The 27,906-nt window shown below is 42.8% G+C and overlaps 1 protein-coding gene across 1 annotated transcript; it reads left to right on the plus strand.

The window, feature by feature from the left end:
• Window positions 1-489: 489 nt before the first annotated feature.
• rp2 (RP2 activator of ARL3 GTPase) lies at window positions 490-27,906 on the plus strand. The gene is made up of 5 exons (XM_033023282.1): window positions 490-791; window positions 18,102-18,767; window positions 20,179-20,293; window positions 21,985-22,070; window positions 26,822-27,906. The coding sequence occupies exons 1-5, from the start codon at window positions 687-689 to the stop codon at window positions 26,903-26,905; spliced, it is 1,056 nt and encodes a 351-aa protein (XP_032879173.1). The 5' UTR covers window positions 490-686; the 3' UTR covers window positions 26,906-27,906.

Raw genomic sequence — 27,906 nt, forward strand, 5'->3', positions numbered from 1 at the left:
GGTAATGGTGCTAGAGTTGATGGAGTGGATGAAGTCGGTGATGGTGCTGAGTTTCTCCAGCTTTTTTGTGCACCTTCGATTTCCCAGCATCTGCGGTTCCTTCTTGAACGCTTACGTGATTGGGCGGGGATGAGGCCTCGCGCCCTGTGATTGGCGCCAACAACCTGCTTACGTGATTGGGCGGGATGGAGGCCTCGCGCCCTGTGATTGGTGGCCGCGCCAACAACCTGCTTACGTGATTGGGCGGCCGGTGATTGGTGGAACAGTTCGCGATGTGTGATTGGGTGCGCGAGCGACTTGGGTGGGAACAGTCTGTGATGTGATTGGACCGTGAGGGGGGAGGGGCGGGGCGGGCGTGAGGCTTCGATGCCGCCCATTGGCGGGGATTGGTGGCCGCGGGGCCGCCGCTGCCATTGGCGGGGAGGGAGGGTCGGCAGGGAAACGGGAAGCGGCGGCCGAGGGGCGGGGCGGGGAGAGAAGGAGGGAGCGGCCGCTCGTTGGGACCAAAGACCGGGTCGTGAGGCGGCGGTGGAGGACCAGGAGGACCAGGAGGACCAGGAGGACCCACCCAAGCTGTGCCTCGGCCTGACCGTGAGCCGCTGGCCGCCGGGGAGCGGGAACTGTTGCTCGGCGGGGGCTGCGGGCCGCAGCGACGGGCGTCTCGCCGGTGAACGTTGGGGGGGAAAATGGGCTGCCTGTTCTCCAGGAAATCCAAAGCGAAAAAACAGGAAAAGCCGGCGGTGGAGGAAGAGCCGCTGAAGCAGTACAGCTGGGACAAGCGGGCCAAGGAGGTGAGGGGTGGGCGAGGGGAGAGCAGGGGGTGGGTTGGGGGGGGGGGGGGAAAGAAGGTGGGGGAGGGGGTAGAGGGTTTTGGGTGTCGAGGGGAGAGGGTGGGTGGGGGATGTCGAGGGGAGAGGGTGGGGGGTGTCGTGGGGAGAGGGAGGGTGGGGGGTGTCGAGGGGAGAGGGTGGGTTGGGTGTGGGGGAGGGGAGAGGGTGGGTGGGGGATGTCGAGGGGAGAGGGTGGGTGGAGGGTGTCGTGGGGAGAGGGTGGGTGGGGGGGTGTCGAGGGGAGAGGGTGGGGGGTGTCGTGGGGAGAGGGAGGGTGGGGGGTGTCGAGGGGAGAGGGTGGTGTGGGGGAGGGGAGAGGGTGGGTGGGGGATGTCGAGGGGAGAGGGTGGGTTTTGGGTTTTGTGGGGAGAGGGTGGGTGGGGGGTGTCGAGGGGAGAGGGTGGGTTTTGGGTGTCGTGGGGAGAGGGTGGGTGGGGGGTGTCGAGGGGAGAGGGTGGGTTTTGGGTGTCGTGGGGAGAGGGTGGGTGGGGGGTGTCGAGGGGAGAGGGGGGGTGTGGGGGAGGTAGAGGGTGGGGGGTGCCAAGGGGAGAGGGGGGGGGGTGTGGGGGAGGAAGAGGGTGGGGGGTGTCGAGAGGAGAGGGTGGGTTGGGTGTCGAGGGGAGAGGGGTGTCGTGGGGAGAGGGTGGGTGGGGGTTGTCGATGGTTGGAAGAAGTTGGTTTGTTGTGTTTTAAGGTTCAGTGTATTCAGGACTGTGGTAAATAGATATTTGGGAGGAGGGGAGATAAACTGTAGTTGTTTAAAACAAATCAGAAATAAACATAAAATGCCAGAGATTCTTGTCAGTGACTGTAGATAGAAATCGTCAACATGACCAAGAACACGACCAAGACTTGGTCAACAGTATAGTCGTGGTGGACCGGGCGATGTCGACATCTTATTGAGTTGACTCGAGGGATAGTTTTTAGGCAATGGGACTGGGTCAGAGTAGAGGGAAGGGGGTTTTCCTCCTCTGTAGTTGTGACCTGTAGGGTCTGAGTTAAAGAGTCGTACAGCATGACAACAAGCCCTTCAGTCCAACTCGTCCATGCCGACCAACTAAGATGATCCAACTAAGTTAGTCACATTTGCCTGTGTTTGGCTTGTATTCCTCTAAACTTTTCCTATCCATGACCACCTGTCCAAATGTCTTTTAAATGTTGCTATTTTATATGTCTCAACCACTTCCTCTGGCAGCTCATTCCATATACCCACCAGCCTCTCTGAAAAGTTGCCTCTTGGAGTCTCATTGAATCTTTTCCCTTTCACCCTAAACATATGCCTTCCAGATGATTCCCCAGCCCTGGGGATGGGGCGGGACTCTGTGTGTGCATCCTATCTATTTTCTCATGATTTTATACCCCTCTATATGATTACCCCCTCTGCCACCTGCATTCGAAGGCATTTCATTCTAGCCTGCTTAATCTCTCCCCACAGCTAAGGCCATTGAGTCCAGATGGCATCCTGCAAACAGCTCCGTAACAGAGGATCCTCTAATTTACGCGGCTGTTCCCAGGGACACACTTGGCGATGGACATCAAGTACTGCTGGAAGATCATCAACTTGGTGAAAGACCCTCCCAGATTGGTCTTTCCAAAACCTGTTGGTCTCCCAGCACAGCGAGTTGTCCATCGTGGAATGTTGCTGACTGCCACATTCCAGATTCCAGGAGTATGTGCTGAGGGACTCCATGAAGCTTGGTGAAAATTGCCATGACTGAGGGAGGACCATAGTCTGAGATACATCTGGTGCTGGACATTGAGGGCAGAGTCTGGTGGGGACACACCTGGAACAAGGGAAGGATATCTCCTCGGGGACCACGTGAATGGCAAGGGTGTTTTGTTTAAAGATGGGTGCAAACACTTCTGAATATGACACTATTGAATGATAGACACTGAGAATTACTGAAGAGGCTTTGCACAGTTTTAGCCTATATATATATTTTATTCTGAATTAAGTATTTTTGTAAGAAAAATCTTCTGCACTCTTTCAAGCTTAATGGTATGATTTGTAAAGCAGGGTGAACAAAATATTCCTAACATGGCCTTGCCAATGTCTTATACAACTGTAACTCAATGCCCCAACTTCTGTACTCAGTTCCCTGACCGACGGAGGTCAGCGTGCCGAAGGCCTCACACTTATTTGAATTAAACTCCATTTTTCATTCCTCAGCCCACTTGCCGAGCAGATCAAGGTCCTGCTGTGGTTCTTTGTAACTTTGTAAATTTTGGTGTCAAGAAAGTGGTTGTAGCTTTTGCTGATTATTCTTCGGGATGGGTTCTCTGCTCTTCTGTAAAGCCAATATTGAAAACCAAGAACCTCCTGGACCTGGTCAAGAGATGTATTTTAGTTCAATAGCAGAAATAGAAGATGCAGGCCAAACAAGCTGTTGGAATATTGAAGCAAAGAACTGCAGACGCTGGCTTATATAGGGGGGTTGCACGTAAGGTCACAGGGTCATAGGGCTTGGCGCATGGAGCCGCTCAATCCATCTGGAGGACATCCGTAACTTCCGGTATATGTTATTAATGCAAGAAACGTGTACTTTCCTACCTGTTAAAAACCACCAAAATGTTGAATTTTTGCACTATAAAAAATTGTGGAAGTTGGGGTTAGTGTGAGAGACATGTACCCAACTTCAGAATTCCAGACGTGAAGCGAAATGAAGGTAAAGAGAAGCGAGAGCTGAAGGGACAACAGCAGCTAAAGTGCTTGGCGAACATTGGTCATGCAGATATCGGAATTGAAAATATTGTGAATTATCGCGTTTGCTCACTGCATTTCATCAACAGTAAGGCATTATTTGTGGTTTTTCTTGATTCCTTTGGTATCTAAAAAGTCTCAGAAGTGATAAATCTGGCTGTAAATTTTGCTTCAGACGCGTTTTCATTTTGTATGTAAAAACCCACTTGAGAACCATGGGCGATTTTAAAATTTTACAGCCAGATTTATCACTTCTGAAACTTTTTAGATGCCAAAGGAATCAAGAAAAAACACAAATAATGCCTTAGTTGATGAAATGCAGTGAGCAAACAGCCAATATTTGCCAAGCACTTTGGCTGTTGTTGTCCCTTCAGCTCTCGCTTCTATCTACCATAATTTCTCCTCACTTTTGGAATTCTGAAGTAGGCTAAATGTCTCTCACGCTTATCCCGATTTCCATAATTATTTACAGTGCATAAATTGACAATTTCGGAGGGTTTTAACGGGCCCGCTACGCTGGAAACAATTGTGAGTGCCTACCTGCAGTTCATCACGTGTACTCCATTTGGAGTAGCGTGGCAACAGTACGGGTCATGGGTCGTGACCCGACTGCCGTGAAACCTCCCTATAGACCCAAAGTGCTGGAGTAACTCAGCGGGTCAGGCAGCATCTCTGAAGAAAAGGAATAGGTGATGTTTCGGATCGGGGCAGGTTCAGGTTCTGAAGAAGGGTCCTGATCCAAAATGTCACTTATCCCTTTTCTCCGCAGACCTGCTGAGCTACTCCAGCACTTTGTGTCTATCTATACTGTTGAAATATGTTGGATGTAGAGATAGCAAACCTAATGTTGAACAGAATAAGCATTGAATCATACACTTGTTTGGCGTGGGAGGGGGGACTGTATATTTTCGCTCTTGGTTAACATGACAATTCCAATTAACTAGTCATCCTCCCAATTTAGCTATTTTTTTTAATACAATCAATTATGTGCAATGTTAAGAAGTAGTGAGCACATTTATTTATTTTTGGATTTGTGGCCAATATGCTGCTAGCTTATGCGGTCATTGGTAATTTCTGTAGATTTTCACAACCCGTTAGACTTCCTGTCAGAGCTCTGATCTCCCCACCCCATTCCAATAATTCCCCCTCTCTAATTCTCTTGCTTTCCTCTTGTAATATTTTGCATGGATTTTGGTTTAGGATTTGTTGCTATAACATGTTGCTTTAATAAATGTTATATTGCTCATAGTAAATACTTCTGGTTACAAGGAATATCATGCACTGTGGTGTGTCGGCGTGCATTAAATAACTGTAGGTTGACTTTCACAACAGAAAAGACTTCAGTTTTTACTCTGATGCAGCACAAGTACGTTATTTCCTGTATCAGTTGGACCTTGTCCTCTCAATTGGTTTGTGGTAGAATCTTTTCTGAATTTGGTGGTTATTTTCAGTAAAAATGGGAACCACCATCTTTACTGCTCCAAATCAAAGTTAAAAAATCCATTCAATTGATGCAGAACATGAGAAATGCAAGTTGAAAACATGGACTGGCCCCCTGTGCTGGCTCCTTTATTATTTCAGTACTAATTCACTGCATTAACTCGTATCCCTTGATTCCTTTAATATTAAAATTAAAAGACCAATTTCTGTCTTAAATATACTCAGTGATGGGGCCTCCACAACCGTCTTGGGTAGTGAATTTCCAAGTTTCACTTCATCTTTGTCCTGAATGGCTGACTCCTTATTCTCAAACTCTTGGGGCAGGGCATTCACAGTGTACAGCAGGGCCCTGGGGACTGTTGTCGAGCAAAGGTGGAACTAGGAGTGCAGGTACATGGTTCATTGAAAGTGGTGGCACAGATGGTTATGGTGGTTAAGATGATGTTTGGCACATGGGCCTTCATCAGCCAGGGTATTGAGTACAGAAGTCTGAAGAAGGGTCTCAATCCGAAATGTCACCCATTCCTTCTCTCCAGAGGTGCTGCCTGTCCCACTGACTTACTTTGGCATTGTCTATCTTTGGTGTAAAGCAGCATTTGCAGTTCCTTCCCACACATATAGGTTGGGATGTCATGTTACAGTTGGTGAGGACACATTTGGAATATTGTGTTCAGTTTTGGTCACTGTGCTGTAAGAAAGATGTTCAGCTGGAAAGGGTGCAGAGAAGATTTAAGAGGATGGGTAAGGTTTGTTCGGTGTGGGCAAGTTGGGCCAAATGGCCTGTTTCCATGCTGTATGGCTTAATGACTCTATAACTCATTATTTAGGAAATACATTTGTTTGTGGAATAATATGCTTTACTTTTTAAAACAGTTGCCATGCCTGACCCAATTCAAATTACTTTAAGACTAAGGATGTACGCTGCCGAAAGTTTACACTTGTCAGATCAAAGTAATCAAAATTGCTATTTGATATGCAGTATATTTTAAATTACACTTGCCTGCTGCAGACCAGTTCGCTCCCATTTAAGGTTTGCTTCATTGGTACTGATTATCCTAAAATGGTTACAGCAACAAAGAGACCATTTGGCCCTTCACATCTGAGCCAATTCTGTTTAAAAGCAATCCTGCTTGTTCTGTCGCCCCCCCACGCCATCTCCTTACTATCGTCCTGCTAATTCTTCCCATCTAGATATTTGGCGCCACCATTTTGAAATCTACAAGTGAATCTACCTTCACCGTTAACCTTGGCAGTATGTTCCTTCTTCCCTCTGCTCCTGTTTTCCACTTGACCTTGCGTGTAAAGCCTCCCTGGAATCAGCCTTTTAGGTACTAATTAGACAAACCAAACAAGTCTGTGCAGATAATTAGTAGATAATGAAAACTCAAGAGATTAATTTTTTGTTTACTGCAATCAATTCTAATTTTTGCTTGGACAAAACAAACATTTATTTGCAAAACTACTACGATAATTTTGTTATTTTGCCATGCAATAAACACACACATTTTCTATACGAAGAGTGTTTATTTAAATGGGAAGAGAATGATATCTGGGCAATAAAAGCAAAAGTTCACCACCATTTTCCAATTTTATTTGCCAGTAAAAATGTAGGGGCCAAAAATGCAAGACACCAATTTACTCTTTTTTAGTTAAAATTTTGCTGGTTGAATCTTAACTTCATAATTATGCACATGAAAATTGGAATAAAAATTAATTAAAAATAAAATGGTTAGGATCGTGTTTATATTATCCGTCATTTTGTTCTTTGTCAGTGCTTGCAATGCAACTAGAAAGGGAACTAACTTTTATAGACAATAGGTGCAGGAGTAGGCCATTTTGGCCCTTCGAGCCAGCACCGCCATTCAATGAGATCATGGCTGATCATCCACAATCAGTACCCCGTTCCTGCTTTCTCCCCATATCCTCTGAATCCGCTATCTTTAAGAGCCCTATCTAGCTCTCTCTTGAAAATATCCAGAGAAGTCTCCACAACCCTCTGAGGCAGAGAATTCAACAGACTCACAGCTCTCTGTGTGGTAAAAAGTGTTTCCTCATCTCTGTTCTAAATGGCTTACCCCTTATTCTTAAACTGTGGCCCCTGGTTCTGGATTCCCCCATCGGGAACATGTTTGCTGCCTCTAGAGTGTCCAAACCCTTAATAACCTTATATGTTTCAATGATATCTCCTCTCATCCTTCTAAATTCCAGAGTATACAAGCCCAGCCGCACTATTCTCTCAGCATATGACAGTCTTGCCATTCCACAAATTAACATTGTGAACCTACATTGCACTCCCTCAATAGCAAGAATTTCCTTCCTCAAATTTGGAGACCAAAACTGCACACTGTTCCAGGTGTGGTCTCACTAGGGCCCTGTACAACTGCAGAAGGACCTCTTTGCTCCTATACTCAACACCTCTTGTTATGAAGGCCAACATGCCATCCGCTTTCTTTACTGCCTGCTGTACCTGCATGCTTACTTTCATTGACTGATGAACAAGGACCCCCCAGATCCCGCAGTACTCCTTTTCCCATCTTCACACCATTTAGATAATAATCTGCCTTCCTTTTTTTATTTTTTATTTTTATCATACAGTTTACAGGAAGGTGTTTTTTTGATTAATCCCTATATGGAGATAAATAACATTTAACAGTTCTAAGGCTGTCATGTTTTATTGTTATTTGAAGAGTCTAGGGGTAATGAAACGGCAACTGACAAAAGCCGTAGCTTGCTATTGAGTCTGTGTGCAAGGTCATTTTCTGGTGGAGCTTGTTTCCTGTGTTCAACGGAAAAATATTAACTCAGTTCCTATTTGGGGCACTTGTTGCACAAAGTGCAATAGGCTTGTGCTTACCACACCATTTCCTGTGCTCTTCCCAAATTAAGGCAATCGACTGAACATTTGTAACATGTCTATTTCTGACACCAACTGTAATTTGGTCACTCGTTCTAAAATGTGATTTTTATTTTTCTTAATTTCGCACTGCCTCGGAAAAGCAGCCAATATAATCAAAGGCATGCCCCATCCTGGTCATTCCTTTTTCTCCCTGTTTCCATCGAGTAGAAGGTACAGAAGCTTGAAAGCGCGCACCACCAGACTTGGAAACAGCTTCTTCCCCTCTGTTATCATGCTTCTAAACAGTCCTTCTATAAGTTGCAGTACTGTCCGATTCACTTCTATCCCATTGTGGAAAATGGACTTTGTTGATGGAACTGGTGCTTTACAATGCTGAGGAACTATATTCTGCACTCTGTATTTTCCCTTTGCTCAACTATTGCATTTGAGTTTGGCTTGATTGTATTTATGTCTAATATCGGATTTGATTATATGGCAGGCAAAAGCAAGCTTTGTACCTGTGACAATAATAAACCTAAGCCTCAATGATTGTGCCAGGTCGAGTATGTCACCTATTTGTTTTCCTGCAGGGCCTGTATTTGAATCCAATCCAAACCAGAATGTGCATTTCACACGTTTAATAAGACCCTGGTGAAATGTTTAGCAAGTCTCAGCCCTTCTGCATTGAGCTGTTTGGTGACACAGTGCAAAATCTGGTTCTTAACAATGGAAAATTGTTTTGTTCTAATATTTCTAATCCCATTTGTCCAGTAAGTATATTCAAGGAGTTGTCCATGAGACAAAGTTGAGCATAAGATATATTGGTGGTGCAACATGATTTTGGGGATTCTAAATGTTATGCGACCAAAACAAATTCGCGCTCTACACTTCATCTCATGAGATAGTTCTGAAAGGTGACCAAGACTTGGGTTCATCACTCCGACCGTATGTTTTGTTTCACCCTCTGCATGCCTCTGAACTGCCTTGGGATCTTTCACTGTACCAAAGCACATCGTAAATGCAAATGAAAATCTAAAAAAACTGCAGGTGTTGGGAATCCTGAAGTAAAAGCATAACAATCTGGAAGAGCTCAGCAGATAGAGCAGCATCTGCGGAAAGATGAATCCCCATCAATAACTTTAATTCTGTTTCTCTTTCCACAATACATGCAAATCGGTCTTCACATAATTTCCTGTTTTACATTGTTTTGTCTCTTAATTATGCACAGACTCAATCCATTTTATTCTTTCTACCCACCTGAAGCCTCCCTCTGTACCCCTTCCATTGTTCTTTTATTCCACCTTCCTCCCAGGTGAAACATGGATGACTGACCTATTTTGGTCCAGCCTTCATCTGGCTGCATCTCCTATCCGCCTGTCTCAGGTTGAACCTAGCAAGTGCATATGAAGTGGCACAGTCCTTCCTCTTTTATAAATATAATTGCCTTGTTGGCTGTTATGCTGAATTCCAATTTATATGAAGTGGCACAGTCCTTCCTCTTTTATAAATATAATTGCCTTGTTGGCTGTTATGCTGAATTCCAATTTAAGAACAAACAGGCCCCGGGTGTACATCAGTTTATTTTTCCCCTGCCAGTCGGAAACGTCTGTTTTCTTTAGCTACCCATATCATATATATCATATCATATCACACTGCACACACTTGCTGTAATTCTTCAATTCCATCAAATATTCACCTTAACACTAATTCTTCCCGATAACTATTGGGCTATTAACACTACGACCTAAAAATAAACTCTGAACTATGTAGACCTGGGGGCATTAGAAACATAGAAACATTTAAACATCAGAAACCTTTTAATAAATTGTAATTAACATTTGTACTTTGTGGTTAGAATACAAAAGGGGAAATTGACGAAGATAAATTGTAACGGGCCTGTTCCGCTTGGGCGTTATTTGCGCGTCATTTACGCGACATCATTTACGTGCCACGTGCGTGGTGACATAGGCAGTGACTCGCGGTGGCACGCGGCGCCCCAGGATTTTGGGATTCACAAAATCTTCGCGCGCCATCTGCGTGACGTGCAAATGACGCTTCCCAAGTGGGACAGGCCCTTAAGGCTTCAAGAAGACAGCAAGTGATAGGGATGGTATTCCTAGAAATACTTAAAGACCTCTTGATATTTTATAATCATTCTGTCTTAATGAAGGGTGAAACTGAGCAGGTGTAAATTACACCTACAGTCTACTTCCGTCAGATCCTGCTCTCTGTTGTGAAAGGGCAAATGGCTATCTTAAAACAATAAAATAAGGTTGAAAGGGTAACAGGGCATTTACTTATCTATAATGGACTGGCATTTGGCTGTATTTACTGTTCTGTGTTTCCTGGAGGTGAATGGTCTGTGAGGGTTGTAAAACCATCTGGGTAGAAGAAAAAATCCTAAGGTGCTTGCTACGGAAAACTGAACATCGAAACATAGAAACATAGAAAATAGGTGCAGGAGTAGGCCATTCGGCCCTTCCAGCCTGCACAGCCATTCGATATGATCATGGCTGATCATCCAACTCAGTATCCCATCCCTGCCTTCGCTCCATGCCCCCTGATCCCTTTAGCCACAAGGGCCACATCTAACTCCCTCTTAAATATAGTTTGTCTTTTTATACTTATTATTTAGTTTTTTGTGTGTGTATGTGTATATATATATACCCTGAACCATTTTTACTTGTTTATTATGTTGTATGCAGAGTACTATGTTTACATATTCTGTTGTGCTGCTGCAAGTAAGAATTTATTTTTTCTGTCTGGTACATTTGACAATAAAACACTCGTGACAGTATTTAGCCATGAATGAACACCATAAAACATGATAGGTATATACAAAAATGCTGGAGGAAACTCAGCGGGTGAGGCAGCATCTATGGAGCGAAGGAAATAGGTGACGTTTCATGTCGAGACCCTTCCTCAGACATTTTTGTCTACCTTTGATTTTCCAACATCTGCTGTTCCTTCTTAAACAACCATAAAACACAATTGTTACTATCCTGAAAAATGTCCTGAATTTATGGGAGAATTTGTGCATGAGAGAAAGTGGTTAAAAATAGCAATGTAGTCTGACTCCTGGGCTAAATTAATAAAGGTATTGAGTGTAAAACCAAGAATTTAAACCTTTTCTAAAACACTAGGTAGACTCATGCCTTTGCAATCATGATCCCTGCACCAGAATGTGGATGTGAATGTCTTTGAATGGATGCACCAATTAAGGATTTTCGCTACAAGGTTAGAATGGTAAAGTGGGGTTTGTTCCAAGACGCGTTTGACAAAAGATTTATTAGAGACTAGACTAAGTTGGACCCGTTGGGTCCCAGTCACAGGGGAGGCCTGGTCCCCCAATGCAATATTCCAACACTCACCTGTTTCCCCCAAAGCAATTTTCCACCACCCACCCATAGCCCCTAACTGTGCAGGCGCATCACGTGGGAGGGGTGGGGGGGGGGGGGGAAGCCATTGAGGGGAATCAGAGGGGTGGCTGGAATTGGCAGTGTGATGGCGACTCACAGCGGGCGCTGGTCGTTGGTATTTCTCCTCCGCCGGTATCACAGTCTCCACTTTCCGTTTGGCGACATCTCCCATGCTGGGCTGCTTGGGGCGGGGTCTGGGCTGCTTGGGGCGGGGCTGCTTTGGGTCCCTCCGAGTGTCCAGTTGAAAACCTCCGTCAGCCATCCTCGGCTCTAGTAAAGACGCGATGGTGCAGGAAGGGGTGGACCGTCTCGGGGAGTGACGGGAAGGGCCAAATCCGCGCGACGCTGACTGGCAGGAGAAGAGTTCGATTTGTGCACCCGCGGTTTTTAAGATTTTTAAACCTCGCTGACTTTTACGACATTCAACCGATCGGAACGAAACTTGGTGCAATCGCAGCACAGGAGAACAGTGAGTGAACTGGCGTAACATCGTAGCACTATCGCGAACCGTTTTTGGGCAAATAGAATGACTGCCAAACTGGAAGATAACAAGATCAGAATTTTTGTTATGTATAGATAGATGTAGGATTATCTTGATTAGCAGAGGGGTTAAATACCAAGCAAGACAGATTTATTTGGGAAAAGATCCAGGGGAAACATGCAGGAAAACCATTGGTTACGGAGGGAATGATTGTGAACGGTTATGCGCAAGCAGAAAGTGCCCTCTGTCACGGCTTTCAAAAAGTGTGCTTGAGCATTCATGGGTAAATATATGACATAAAGTATAACGCTAAGAAAAGCCGCATAATGATAGTTAGAAGCGCTGAGGACAGGGAATCAACTTTTCCGACCTTTTATTTGTCAGACAGTCCTCTTGCTGTGTGTGAGGAAATTAAATACCTAGGTCATGTCATATCCGATGACTGGACGGATGACAAAGACCTCTAACGACAGCGCTGTAAAATTTATCTTCAAGCTAACATGCTTATAAGGAAGTTTTCTATGTGCTCTGACTCTGTGAAGTGTTCCCTGTTCAGAACCTACATCACACCGTTATATACTGCTCAATTGTGGTCTAACTATAAGAAAAAGAGTATGCAGAGGCTCAAGGTAGCATACAATGATGCAATGAGGTTGCTGCTTCGTGTCCCTAGGTGGCATTGTGCCAGTCAATTGTTTGTGTCCACTAGAGTGCCAACCTGTGAGGCACTCTTAAGACATCTGATGTTTAGTTTTATGTGTCGCCTGGACAAGTCAGAGAACCACATAATTGAAGCCCTAGTCAGCCCTCTGAAAAGCTGCTATAGATTCACTTCTAGGCTAAGACGGCATTGGTGCAATGGCTTGTATATCTTTTAGGCTAATATGCAATTTTTAATGTATTTTTGTATCTTCTTATACTGTATGATGTGTTATATGGACCTGTGTCTGAAATAAAGCTTTAATAATTTGCCAGACTGTTGGGAAAGAGGGAACTGGGACTGGTTGAATTGCTGTAAAGAGACTCTGTAATGTAGTAATTCTTTCTACATCATTGGCATTGAAGGATAAATATTGGGATCAACAGGAAACCTTTTTCAGAATGCTACAGAATCTACAGTGATTTGCCTCTGTACTCCACAATTTGAAATTTGTAATAGAAAAAAATCACATGTGTTTAAAGTGCACATTGTCAGGTTTTATTAAAGGGTATTTTCATACATTTTTGTTTCACCATGTAGAAATTACAGCTGTTTATAATTAGTCCCCCCCCCCCCATTTCAGGGCACCATAATGTTTGGGACACATGGCTTCACAGGTGTTTCTAATTGCTCCGGTGTTGTTTAAATGTCTCCTTATTGCAGGTATAAGGGAGCTCTCAGCACCTAGTCTTTCCTCCAGTCCTTCCATCACCTTTGGAAACTTTTATTGCTGCTTGACCAAAGTTGTGCCAATGAAAGTCAAAGAAGCCATTATGAGATTGAGAAACAAGAATAAAACTGTTAGAAACCGCAGCCAAACCTGAGGCCAGGTTCCAGTTTGCCAAGATGTACTTAAAGGAGCAACCGCAGTTCTGGAAAAAGGTCTTGTGGACAGATGAGACTAAGATTAACTTATATCAGAGTGTTGGTAAGAGCAAAATATAGAGGAGAGAAGGAACTGCCCAAGATCCAAAGCATACCACCTCATCTGTGAAACACGGTGGTGGGGGTGTTATGGCCTGGGCATGTATGGCTGCTGAAACATAGAAAAATAGAAACATAGAAAATAGGTGCAGGAGTAGGCCATTCGGCCCTTCGAGCCTGCACCGCCATTCAATATGATCATGGCTGATCATCCAACTCAGTATCCAGTACCTGCCTTCTCTCCATACCCCCTGATCCCTTTAGCCACAAGGGCCACATCTAACTCCCTCTTAAATATAGCCAATGAACTGGCCTCAACTACCTTCTGCGGGAGAGAATTCCAGAGATTCACCACTCTCTGTGTGAAAAAAGTTTTCCTCATCTCGGTCCTAAAAGATTTCCCCCTTATCCTTAAACTGTGACCCCTTGTTCTGGACTTCCCCAGCATCGGGAACAATCTTCCTGCATCTAGCCTGTCCAACCCCTTAAGAATTTTGTAAGTTTCTATAAAATCCCCCCTCAATCTTCTAAATTCTAGTGGGTACAAACCGAGTCTATCTTTCTTCATATGAAAGTTCATATGAAGGTACTGGCTCACTTATCTTCATTGATGATACAACTGCTGATGGTAGTAGCATAATGAATTCTGAAGTGTGTAGACACATCCTATCTGTTCAAGCTCAAAAATGCCTCAAAACTCATTGGCCGGCGGTTCATTCTACAGTAAGACAATGATCCTAAACATACTGCTAAAGCAACAAAGGGGTTTTTCAAAGCTAAAAAATTGTCATTTCCTGAGTGGCGAAGTCAATAACCTCTGAACCCAATTGAGCATGCCTTTTATATGCTGAAGACAAAACTGACTGGGACTAACCCCCAAAACAAGCAATAAACTAAAGATGGCTGCAATACACGCCTGGCAGAGTATCACCAGAGAAGACACCCAGCAACTGGTGATGTCCATGAATCACAGACTTCAAGCAGGAATTGCATGCAAAGGATATGCAACAAAATACTAGTCATGACTACTTTCATTTACATGACATTGCTGTGTCCAAAACATTATGGGGGGAACTATGTATAAACACTGCTGTAATTTCTACATGAGGAAACCAAAATGTATAAAATTGGCCTTTATTAAAATCTGACAATGTGCACTTTAACCACATGTGATTTAAAAAAAAAAAATTCCTATTACAAATCTCAAATTGTGGAGTACAGAGGCAGATCAATAAATGATGGGTCTTTGTCCCAAACATTATGGAGGGCATTGTAAATCAGTTGCCTGAGGAGACAGTTGTAGGCAATGCCTTTTATAGTACAGCACTTCCTCATTATTGAAGAAATGCAAGCCTGCGCCATCTTATGTTTGAAAATTAACTGTGATTTAACTGAACCAAGCTGATATTTAGCTAGCAATTATTTGATTACTGTCTGAATTCTAAATTGTGAATTTGTTATTTTCACAGCGTTGAGTAATAGCATCAGCTAGTGACATTATTATTATGATGTTTACGGGCATATTCTGTAACGGCTCCAATGTATCAAACAGACTTTTTGATCTTTGCCCAACATGAAAAGCACTCGTAATGAGTCTGCATTCAAATCATGCCACTGACTGCACAGCAGATAGACACAAAATGCTGGAGTATCTCAGCAGGAAAGGCAGCATCTCTGGAGAGAAGGAATGGATGACGATTCGGGTCGAGACAAAGGGTCTCAACCCAAAACGTCACCCATTCCTTCTCTTCAGAGATGCTGCCTGTCCCGGCTGAGTTACGATAGCATTGTGTGTATATCTGCAGTTCCTTCCCACACATGCCACTGGATTCCTTGCCCCGTCCACCCCTCCCTTTTGTACTGCTTGGCTGTGATTGACCAGTTCATTACAAACTGAATTAAACCAATTTCCTTATCGGTTTTCATCTTTTTCTTTAGTTTCCTACATCTAATCTTCTCATTTGCTTAGTTTAGAGATACAGTGCGAGTCCGCGCCGACCAGCGATCCTCCCACGTTAACACTATCCTACACACACTAGGGACAATTTACATTTTAATACCAAGCTAAGCAACCTGCAAACCTGAACGTCTATGGATTGTGGGAGGAAACCGAAGATCTTGGAGAGACCCCACGCAGGTCATGGGGAGAATATACAAACTGCGTGCAGACAAGCACCATAGTCTGGATCAAGCCTGGGTCCCTGGTGCTGTCAGGCAGCAACTCTGCCGCTGCGCCACCGTGCTGCCCTTTGTGGTGATAATTAGCCCTCATTGCATAGGATCAGTGAAGATCTACTCATTATTATTTAATGAACAAACTATGTAGCCGTTTGTGAGAATCATTCCATCCAACCTTGATTATTTTCTTTTTTGGTCCACTTTTACATTTACATCTAAACAACTAAATGGATATTGTAAATGGCATTTCACATTTAGCCTTCCCTCCCCACTTTACACCTCCAGGTTATGCCCACTGTTTTTGTTTTTAGCCATCATTTATTTATTTGCCTTTGTACTCCACAATTTGAGATTTGTAATAGAAAAAAAGCACATGTGGTTAAAGTGCACATTGTCAGATTTGGGCCATTTTAATACATTTTGGTTTCACCATGTAGAAATTACAGCAGTGTTTATACATAGTCCCCCCCCCATTTCAGGGCACCATAATGTTTGTGACACAGCAATGTCATGTAAATGAAAGTAGTCATGTTTAGTATTTTGTTGCATATCCTTTGCATGCAATGCCTGCTTGAAGTCTGCGATTCATGGACATCACCAGTTGCTGGGTGCCTTCTCTGGTGATACTCTGCCAGGCCTGTATTGCAGCCATCTTTAGCTTATGCTTGCTTTGGGGGCTCATCCCCTTCAGTTTTCTCTTCATCATATTAAAGGCATGCTCAATTGGGTTCAGATCGGGTGATTGACTTGGCCACTCAAGAATTTACCATTTTTCAGCTAAAACTCCTTTGTTGCTTTAGCAGGATGTTTGGGGTCATTGTCTTGCTGTAGAATGAACCCCGGCCAATGAGTTTTGAGGCATTTGTTTGAACTTGGGCAGATAGGATGTGTCTATGCACTTCAGAATTCATTATGCTACTACCATCAGCAGTTGTATCATCAATGAAGATAAGTGAGCCAGTTCCTTCAGCAGCCATACATGCACAGGCCTTGACACCCCCACCACCGTGTTTAATAGATGAGGTGGTATGCTTTGGATCTTGGGCAGTTCCTTCTCTCCTCCATACTTTGCTCTTGCCATCACTCTGATATAAGTTAATCTTCGTCTCATCTGTGCACAAGACTTTTTTTCGAGAACTGTGGTTGCTCTTTTAAGTACTTCTTTGCAAACTGTAACCTGGCCATCCTATTTTTGTGACTAACCAGTGGTTTGCATCTTGCAGTGTAGCCTCAATATTTCTGTTTATGAAGTCTTCTGCGGACAGTGGTCGTTGACAAATCCACACCTGAAAAGTGTTTCTGATCTGACGGACAGGTGTTTGCGGATTTTTCTTTATTATAGAGAGAATTCTCTGTCATCAGCTGTGGAGGTCTTCCTTGGCTTGCCAGTCCCTTTGCGATTAGTTAACTCACCAGTGCTCTCTCTCTTCTCTTCATGATGTTCTAAACAGTTGATATTGGTAAGCCTAAGGTTTGGCTGATGTCTCTAATAGTTTTATTCTTGTTTCTCAGTCTCATAATGGCTTCTTTGCCTTTCATTAGTACAACTTTGGTCCTCCTGTTGATAAACAGCAATAAAAGTTTCCAAAGGTGATGGAAAGACTGGAGGAAAGACTAGGTGCTGAGAGCTCTCTTATGCCTGCAATAAGGAGGCATTTAAATGCACCTGAGTAATTACAAACACCTGTGCAGCCATGTGTCCCAAACATTACGGTGCCCTGAAATGCCGGGACTGTATAAACACAGCTGTAATTTCTACATGGTGAAACAAATGTATAAAAAATACCCTTTAATAATATCTGACAATGTGAACTTTAACCACATGTGATTTTTTTTTCTCTGTTACAAATCTCAAATTGTGGAGTACAGAGGCAAATAAATAAATGATCGGTCTTTGTCCCAAACATTTTGGAGGGCACTGTAGTTTAGTTTAATGTCACGTGTGCCGCGGTACAATGTAAAGCTTTTGCTAACCAGTCATCAGAAAGACAATACATGATTACAATCAACCCATTCGGAGTGTACAGATACATGATAAAGGTAATAACGTGAATAACGTTCATATATTGAATTTGTTGTTTATTATGAAGCTAGACACAAAATGCTGGAATAACTCAGCTGGTTAGGCAGGGGAAAAGGAATAGGTGACGTTTCGGGTCGAGACCCTTCTTCAGACCCTTGAGTATGATATTTCCATTGCTGGTGCAAGGAAGAATTTAATTGTTTCATTTCAGGACACGAGACTCCCTTGGCTCTTTTCCATGTCCCGAAACGTTGCATATTTCCTTCGGAGTCTGAAGAAGGGTTTCGGCCCGAAACGTTGCCTATTTTCTTCGCTCCTTGGATGCTGCTGCACCCGCTGAGTTTCTCCAGTATTTTTGTGTACCTTTGAGTTCCAGCTAACAATAGTTCCAGGCCTCTTCTGCCATGTGCCAATTTCATTAACTAATTTAAAAAGTAGCGAGGGGGCAAAGATTTTTCTCCCAAAGAAATCAAGCTGCTTGAAATGTTCAAAAGCTTCCAACAGTGGTGTGTATATTTGAGCATATTGTCTGTATGCTTTTAAAATAATTGGTGTATTTGCTCCAACAGATTGATGTTAAGGACTATATGCTGGTCGGATTAAAGGATCAGACAGTGGGACGGTTGCCAGGTAAAGTTGCTGGCGAGCAGTTTGTCATTGAAGACTGTGAGAACTGCAACATCTATATATTTGACCACTCTGCCACCATCACCATAGACGACTGCACCAACTGCAGGATATTTCTGGGACCTATCAAGGCCAGCGTGTTTTTCCGCAAGTGCGTAGACTGCAAGTGTAGCGTGGCTTGTCAGCAATTCCGAATGCGGGATTGCAGAAAGATGGACATTTTCCTCTGCTGTTCCACACAGCCCATCATTGAATCATCGTCGAGCATCAAGTTTGGTTGCTTTCAATATTACTACCCGGAGCTGGGCTATCAGTTCAAAGATGCAGGCTTGAGCATCTTCAACAACAACTGGAGCAACATCCATGACTTCACCCCTTCTTCAGATGAGAACAACTGGGTGTTGCTGGCCGAAGACACGGTACTTCATGATTTTATTCCTCATCCTGATTCTGAGGAGCTGAAAGCGGTTCGGATCTACACTGAGTTGAACAGGAGCATTGTTCCAGTCACACGAGGCCAGAGACAAAAGAGCAGCGAGGATTCCTGCTTAGTTGTGTTCTTTGCTGGAGATTACACAACAGCCAATGCCAGGAAGTTAATCGATGAGGTGAGAAAATCGTGTATCTGTGCAGTGTTCTTTTGCCACAAAGGGCGTGTTCAGAATCGAACTGCAGCCCTGCTTAACGTAACCCGAATTTGTTGACGTTGCAGCATAAGAAAGGAGTTATATACTTTGGCATCCATCCACAGAGCTTGCTGCAGGACAAATTGGCAATCACCTGAGAGTTGCTGCAGCTGGGTTCATTTGCCAAATAATGCTGATCATCTTGATTAAGGGTGTCTAGAGTAAATACGGAGGAAGCAGGAGAATGGGGTTGAGAGGGAAAGATTGATCAGCCATTATTGATGACTGAGTAAACTCAATGGGCTGAATGACCTGATTCTCGCCTATGAACTTATGATGCAGATGCCAGTGAAGTGAAAGGTGAGGAACAAGGGAATTCTATTTAAAATAGACACACAATGCTGGAGTAACACAGTGGGACAGACAGCATCTCTGAATAGGAGTGTATGATGTTTCGGGTTGAGACCCTTCTTCAGACTTGGAGTCGGGAGTGGGAAACGAGAGCTGTGGATGGTTAAGGTGTGAAAACGAGAGATCAAAAGGGATGAAGATCAAGAAAAATGTAGAATATATCATTGTTAGCTAGGGGAAGGTGACAGCGAGGCTTACAATGTATAATTAAATCAGGAGGATAGTCAGACTGGTCGGAGATCTATGATGAGGGAGAGATGGAGAGAGAGAGAAAGCAAGGGTTACTTGAGGTTCGAGAAGTCAATATTCATACCGCTAGGTTGTTAGCTGCCAAAGCGAAATAGCCTACAAGGGAATTCTATCTCTTCGACCCGAGGAGAATGAATGGGGGAAGTGAGAGCAAATTTGCGGAAATGCATGAGGGGAAACCACATTTCCTGAAGAAGAAGAACATTTCAGAAGAATTGAAAATGGATAGCTTCATCTTGAGGGCAGATACTGGTTCATAAGAATTTGGTGTCCAATCTTACTGAAAAAACTAATAGCAACTGGATTGAATTAAGTTGCAGATTTTTACTATGCTTATCTGCGAAAGTTCTTTGAATTATACTGAATCTTAAATATAATTTGACTTGCTGTGTTTATGCTGCATCTTTGAAAGAGTTACGATTAGGTCTGTTGCATGCAGTCTTGAAAATTTCTCCATTTCCAGAATTTCTATTGCTGCCAGCATCGTTTTTCAGGCAGTGAATGCCACATCTTAATGAATAATTGTGTAATATTACTCAAGAATGCTGTTATAGCCTAGCTTCATTCTTGCGTTAGTTTTGCTTTATGCCTTATTCTGAATTCCACTGAAGGTTGTACTTATTCTTACATTTTTGCTCTTTCTTGGTAGATAAAAATAAAATTGTTAACCTGTTTCCAATTTGTTATTGAATGTTCCTGGCAGTAAAATTAATTATGTTTTTCATTTCAAAAGCTGGCTGCAAAGGATATTGCTCTTGTTCAAACCAAAGAAATCTCAATGAGACCAGATGATTGCAACAGGGTATTCAAAGAGAAAGCAGCAGACTTCATTCCAATGCTTCAGCAAGGTAAAGTTATGAGTGCGAAGAATAATTTTAAGCAGTTTTCATTCCTTTGGCACATGTTAAACCACTGAGGTCTTTATTGTGAGTGATGAATGAGGAATTCATTGAAGGACATAGTGTACATGATACAGAATCATACCATTTATCAAAACTATTCCATGCCAGCCCTTTGAGCTCACTCCATTTATTTCAACATAACCCTTGTATGCCTGTTCAGCCTCCATTTAAATGCATATTTATTATTTACTTGGATTAGTCCCCGTTTCAAAAGGCCACTTTTTGAGGGGGTGGGGGGAGAGCTTCATCTTCATCTGTTAATTGTTACCTTTTAATCTCACTCCTGCTACTCTTTGTCTCAAAGTCAGCTGCTGTTCCACCCTTGCACATTTTCATTGATCCAATGCAGTGCTTCTTTTGCAAATCTTGATAAATTACATCAGCTGCATTATTATTCTCTGTAAACCCTTAAATTCAATACGAACGGGTTTACAAGGAGACCGGCCTGGAGATTCAAGCCGCGGGAGAGGGCGATCCTTTGCCGAGGAACGCCAGCGAAAGTGCTCCGACCGCGGGGCCTGTGGACTTTAACACCGTGAAGCCGCGGTCTCCGGTAAGAAGAGGCCGACTCGGGAGCTCCATGCCCTGTAGTGTTCCGATCCGTCCCGGCGTCGGAGTTTCGATCATCCCGACGCGAGGGCTTGAACATCGGACCGTCGGCAGCGACAAGTGCGGAGGGTTTGGCCCCGACCACTGGTGAACAAAGGAGGAAGATGACTGAACTTTATTGCCTTCCATCACAGTGAGGAATGTGGATTCCAGTGTGGTGGATCTTTATGTTAAATTTTATATTATGTCGCTGTGTATATTGTTGCTTTTCACGTAGTATGGCTGTATAGTAACTAAAATTTCACTGTACCTTAATTGGTTAAGTGACAATTGGTTAAATTGTTTTTGTTCTATATTTTGACAGAAATTCTATTGTTTTTCATACCATAGATCGTAAGGGGCTGCTTTATAGATCCCCATCGGTGATCTAACTCCTTTGAAAAATAAGTTTGTTTATGAGCCACTAGTCTCCATCTACACTTTTCTCCAGTGAATTAATAAAATACCATAATCCCTCCACCTCTCTCTCTGAGTTATTTTAAAATGTGTGGATCAATCTCCCTCTGCTAAGCCTTTTTGTGTTCCAGCTTATCTTGCACTTTTTGATTTTTTTTAAAAATGCGCTCCATTATATATCATGACATTCAATGTCACTTTCACCTGTTCTGTGTCCCTGGTAAATCTTGAAGCAAGATGGAAAATTTACCCATTCCCTGTCATTAATGCAGGTATTGTCAAGAATATTCGCATCAATGATGGCTGTCTAATGCGGCTTGACCTGATTAGATTTTCCACCATTTTCTGTTCCTGTTCTCTTTTTATTTTCTATCTACAGAAGAATTTACCACCTTTATTAAGCGCTTATGAAGTTACTGTTGGTTTCAGTGTAGTCACAATGATATAAACAGTTTTCCCATCACAGCAGTGATAAAATCTGGGTGTCTATTGAATACAATGTAATCTGAAAGTAAAAACTGAATCATACCATTGTCTGTAATTAAGTGACTCTGCTCAAGAGATGGTGTTATCTATCTTTTATATTTGAAGATACAGGAATGAAGCTCTAGTTTATTTTGATGTTTTTGCAGGTCCTGTTGTTGCTTTGGAATTTAATGGAGATGGTGCAGTGGAGGCCTGCCATAAAATAATCAGTTCTGTGTTCAGCACTTCGAAGGTAAAATAATCTTCTGAAGCTTCATATATCATAAACACTTTTTTCATTATAGGGTAAAACATTCAGTAACCTATATGCAGTCTCCATCATTAAATATTTGTCTAATCTGTCGTGGAAAGTAATTGTAATAACTTATAGTAAGCAAGTCTGGCCATGAGTCAAGTGGTCATGAGAATTTCATTGTTCATAGAAACATAGAAAATAGGTGCAGGAGGAGGCCATTCGGCCCTTCGATCCAGCACTGCCATTCATTGTGATCATGGCTGATTGTCCCCAATCAATAACCCGTGCCTGCCTTGTCCCCATATCCCTTGATTCCGTTAGCCATAGAAACATAGAAAATAGGATGGAAACAATAAGCGTATGACCCTAAACTGAACAATGAAATTCTCTGCAGCAGCATAACAGATTTGTAAGCATAGTATTCTGTTAAACATAGTAAACAAAAAGAATCTGTAATTAAAAATAAAATTAAATTAAACAGACAGATAAATAAACAATAATAGTGCAAAGTCATATATAATGCCCCTGCCGATTCAGGGTTCAGAGCCTATTTGAAGGTTGTAGTGTTTAATAGCCTGATGGTCCTGAACCTCAGTTACATTTTTCAGGCTCGGGCCTTCATCCCGATGGTAGGGGTGAAATGAAAGTGTGTGAGAGGGGTGGTGTGGTTTTCTGATGAAGCTGGCTGCCTTTTTGAGGCTGTGACTCTTGTAAATCCCTTCAATGGTGAGGACGTCTGTACCCATGATGGACTGGGCAGCGTTCACCACCTTTTGCAATTTTTTTCCCCTGGGAGTTTGAGTTGCTGAACCAGGCTGTGATGGAACCAGTCAATATGCTCTCTACTGTACACCTGTAGAAGTTTGAGAGTATTCATTGACATGCTGAATCTCCTCAAACTTCTAAGGAAGCATGGGCGTTGATGGGCTCTCTTTATGATTGCATCAATGTGCTGGGTCCGGGTTAGATCTTCAGAGATATCCATAACCAGAAATGTGAAACCTTTGACTCTCTCCACCACCATTCTGTTGATGAATATGGTTTTGTCCTTCTTCCAAAGCCCACAATCGGTTCCTTGATCCTACTGACGTTGAGGGCAAGGTTGTTGTTCTGGCACCATTCGATCAGTTGATCGATCTCCCTCCTGTCCTCGTCATCTGTAATTTGTCCAACAATGGTGGTGTCGTCGACAAACTTGAAGATGGAGTTTGAACTGTGTCCAGCTACACAGCCATGAGTATATAGTGAGTAGAGCATGGGGCTGAGCACACAGCCTTGAGGAGCTCCCATGCTGATCTTTATTGAGGAATATGTGTTGCTGCCAATTCGTATTGATTGTTCTCTGTTGATGAGGAAGTAGAGGGTCCAGTGGCGTAGGGATGCGCAGAGACCCAATTCAGTGAGATTGGTAACCAGCTTGGAGGGGATGAAGATGTTGAATGCCGAGCTGTAGTCTATGAACAACAGCTTAACGTATGTGTTTTTATTGTCTAAGTGGTCCCGAGCAGAGTGGAGAGCCAGTGAGATCGCACCCTCCTTGACCTGTTGTGGCAGTATGCAAATTGTAGCGGGTCCAGGTTTTTGTTGATGGTGGAGTCGATATACGCCATAACCAACCTCACAAAGCAGTTCACGACAGATATTAGTGCCAGTAGTCACCTGAAGCAGGTCACCTTACTCTTCTTGGATATCTGATTAAATTAATTATTTCTGCCAAAACATTTGTCTTCTGGAAACATAAAAATATTATATCGAATCACCATGGACGGTAGTGCCACCGATCGGTTGTGACTGAGGCACATCACCTTATTCTTGGCCATCTGGTTAATGATAATTAAAATAAGAATAAATTATTTTTGCCGAAACATTTCAATGTTCTGGTAACATAAATATATTAAATAAGATGTCAAAAGCCTGTCTTTAGATGTAAGCTTCCACTGATCTGAGAAGCTGAGTTTGCAGTGAATTAAAATCAACGATAATTGGATAGCAACGTATGGAACTATTCTAAAATGTCTGACCACTTGAATCATGGTTGTAAGAAATACTCTGTTAAACTGCAATGTAGTTCCCTTTGATCAAGCACAACCACCTTTTAATATTGTTTAAGAAGGAACTGCAGATGCTGGAAAATCGAAGGTACACAAAAAAGCTGGAGAAACTCAGCGGGTGCAGCAGCATCTATGAAGCGAAGGAAAAAGGCAATGTTTCGGGCCTAAACGTTGCCTTTTTCCTTTGCTCCATAGATGCTGCTGCACCCGCTGAGTTTCTCCAGCTTTTTTGTGTACCACCTTTTAATATTTTTTTTAAATCCTGAATATCTAAACACTTTGGGTTTGAGTCTTTAATGTACTATCTTGATGTCTGGTCTATTAGATTCTTTAGTAGTTCAGAAGTGTTAATCGTAACACGACTGTTACATATGATTTTTTTTCATGTTCCCATTAATAACTGATCAAATGATAAATAAGTGTAGAAACATAGAAACATAGAAATTAGGTGCAGGAGTAGGCCATTCGGCCCTTCGAGCCTGCACCGCCATTCAATATGATTATGGCTGATCATCCAACTCAGTATCCCGTACCTGCCTTCTCTCCATACCCTCTGATCCCCTTAGCCACAAGGGCCACATCTAACTCCCTCTTAAATATAGCCAATGAACTGGCCTCGACTACCCTCTGTGGCAGAGAGTTCCAGAGATTCACCACTCTCTGTGTGAAAAAAGTTCTTCTCATTCTCATCTCGGTTTTAAAGGATTTCCCCTTATCCTTAAGCTGTGACCCCTTGTTCTGGAAAGTTAATGCCATTCATTTAAAGAGAGCACCACAAAGCATGCTCCACGAGCAGCATATTAAGCAACTTGCTAAAGACTGAGAATGCATTAGCAAAATAATTTGCACTATAATGAGGGCATGCAGTGGAATAATGTGTCTACTCTTTAGACTCTTCGATTCTTGTTTAGTATGGGTATTGGGGGTTACGGGGAGAAGGCAGGAGAATGGGGTTGAGAGGGAAAAATAGATCAGCCATGATTGAATGACGGAATAGACATGACAGTCTGAATGGCCTAATTCTGCTCCTCGAACTTATGAATGTACAATGGAATCCTTATTTTCAAGAGCATGACAGACATGTGAACATAGTACTCTGTAAACACCATAATTAGCAACCAAACGAAGTGTGTGTGTGTGTGTGTGTAACTTCTGCTGTTTATTATGGTGTCTATGGAATACTATGGTGACCTATTTGTTGTGCTGCTGCAAATGAGAATCTCATTGTTCTCTTTCGGCTCATATTAACATAAAAGACTCTTGCCTCTTGAACGGAGGGGGGGTGTGTGTGTGTGCATCCTCTTTGGTCGGTGACGAACTAAGGGTGTGCCTTGGTTATGACAAACTTTTTTTTAAAGAAAGCAACTTATTGATTCAGTAAAGACTGACAATCCACTTCTCCATGGCTTGTCACCTTGTTGTGGTGGAGAAGCTTGTGTGGACCTGAAATCCTGAGAGCGATGCTGTCTGGAGCTATGCTCCTGGTAGGGCCACCCATGGCGGTAAGGTCGAGGGGGAGGTCTCTGACAAAGAGCAATCCAACCAAGACCTCAATGGTGGAACAGGCGGAGGATGATGGCTCACCTTAGTGGAGCTTCACAACGGCTGGGAAGGCGGATGAAGGCTGCGGCAGAAATGGGTCTCCGGTCGTCTTGGACTCCATGACATTGGATCCTGACCCAGATTTGTCAATGACCGCGGGGTGGCTGTCTGTGCCCCTGTCTCCCCACGTTAAACATAGGTACGCACAGGCGTCCTCCATATAGGGAATAGCACCCTGGAGACGCCCATGGTCAGCCACGACCGAAGGGGGCCTAATAAGAAAGATTGAAAATGCTGGAATCTGCAGTGTGAGAAAAAAACCCAAACTGCTGGAGAAACTCCGGCAATATGTGTAAAGGGAAATGGACCATCGACAACTCTGATGGAGATCCTTAAACTTCTCTAAAAGAGTAGAGAGGAGATGTAACAAGGTGAGGTGGAGAGGTGGGTTAAGAGCTGGCTAATGATGGAGTGTTTTCAGAAGAGAAATATTATTCATGGACTTCAGCTAAAACAATTCAATTTCCTGTCATACTCAACACCAATGACTTTAATATAGAAAAATTAAAAGATTGCACTGACTCCAAAATAACTGGAAAATATTGTTTAAAAAAAAATTAAAAGGTTATAGAATGGGTTGCTTCTGTTGAAGGTAGTTTATCCATCATTGGCTCTGCCCTCCCTTCCATCGAGGGGATTTATCGCAATCGCTGCCTCAAAAAGGCTGGCAGTATCATCAAGGATTCACAACATCCTGGCCACACACTCATCTCCCTGCTACCTTCAGGTAGAATGTACAGGAGCCTGAAGACTGCAACGACCAGGTTCAGGAAAAGCTACTTCCCCACAGCCATCAGACTATTAAACTTGGCTCGGACAAAACTCTGAACATTAATAGTCCATTGTCTGTTTATTTGCACTTTATCAGTTTATTTATTCATGTGTGTATATATTTATATTATGGTATATGGACACACTGATCTGTTCTGTAGTCATGCCTACTATGTTCTGTTGTGCTGAAGCAAAACAAGAATTTCATTGTCCTGTCAGGGACACATGAAATTAAACTCTTGAATCTTGAATCCTTTTTATTTGTTATTGCTTGCCAGGTGGACATCAATTTCTAATAACATGTGCTTATTTTTTTTCAAACAGGTGTTTGTTTCTGAAAGCAAAGATTCAGCATCCCAAGATGTGGACAATTTCTATAACTATGCTGATATACAGATGACGATGTAAAAATGAACCAAGGATCGTGCGTGAATACCTGATCTGTAGATTGTTATTTTCCTATTGTAGAATGTCTTAACGTTGAACTACTGGATATAATATTGTGAAGTAAGAGTTTTTAGCAAAGATTTTAACATCCTGAATGTAATGTTTTCAAGGTAATGCTAGTCAAAATATAACAAAATAATTTTATGCATTTTATGTACATTTTAAATGTAGCCTGTTTTTGCTAAAGCAAGAATTGTTTAAAAGCAAGCAACAGGTTCCTGGAGTACTTTAAAAAAAAAATTTGATGTAATCGTAGAGTATTACTGTCGAGATCAAAATATTTGGCCTATTACACCTTTATTGATTTTAATCCCCATTCTGCCCTTTTAAGGATTATTCACTCATTCTCCAAATGGAACATTAGCTGAAGAGAATTTATAGGTGACACAATGTGGTACAGTGTATAGAACCACTGCTTCATTGCCCCAACAACTAGGTTCAATCCTGACCTTGTGCTCTTTCTGAGGTTCACCCCGTGATAAAGTGGAGTTTGTCCGTTTTCCCTGACTTCCTCCCACATCCCAAAGGCAAAACCGTCAGTTGATTAAATGGCTGCTATAAATCTCGCTGGTGTAGTGAGTGGGTGGTTGATTGGAATAAAATGGGGTCACTGTAAATGGATACCTGATAGTTAACATGGATCCACATGGCCAGATAACCTATTTCCATGTCATATGAATACGACTCTTAAAAATAAATGTCCCATCCCGTTTGCACCTTCATTGACATTTGCCTTTGTGGCTCTGAACTCAATTTAGTTTTCTTCTTTGTAGGTTACTGTACTTTAGGCAGTGACTTGGAGTTCTCCAGGATCTTAAAATAAAAGGTACACACAAAATGCTGGAGAAAAGAAAAAGGTTAATCAAGAGATTTCCCCAGATAAATGTTTAAAAAACTGTAGGGACTTCAAACTCCTAAGAAAATTAGTTTTAAAACATCCAATAAAAATGCTTATTACTTGG

This window comes from Amblyraja radiata, chromosome 6, assembly GCF_010909765.2.
Source record: "Amblyraja radiata isolate CabotCenter1 chromosome 6, sAmbRad1.1.pri, whole genome shotgun sequence".
Lineage (NCBI taxonomy): Eukaryota > Metazoa > Chordata > Chondrichthyes > Rajiformes > Rajidae > Amblyraja > Amblyraja radiata.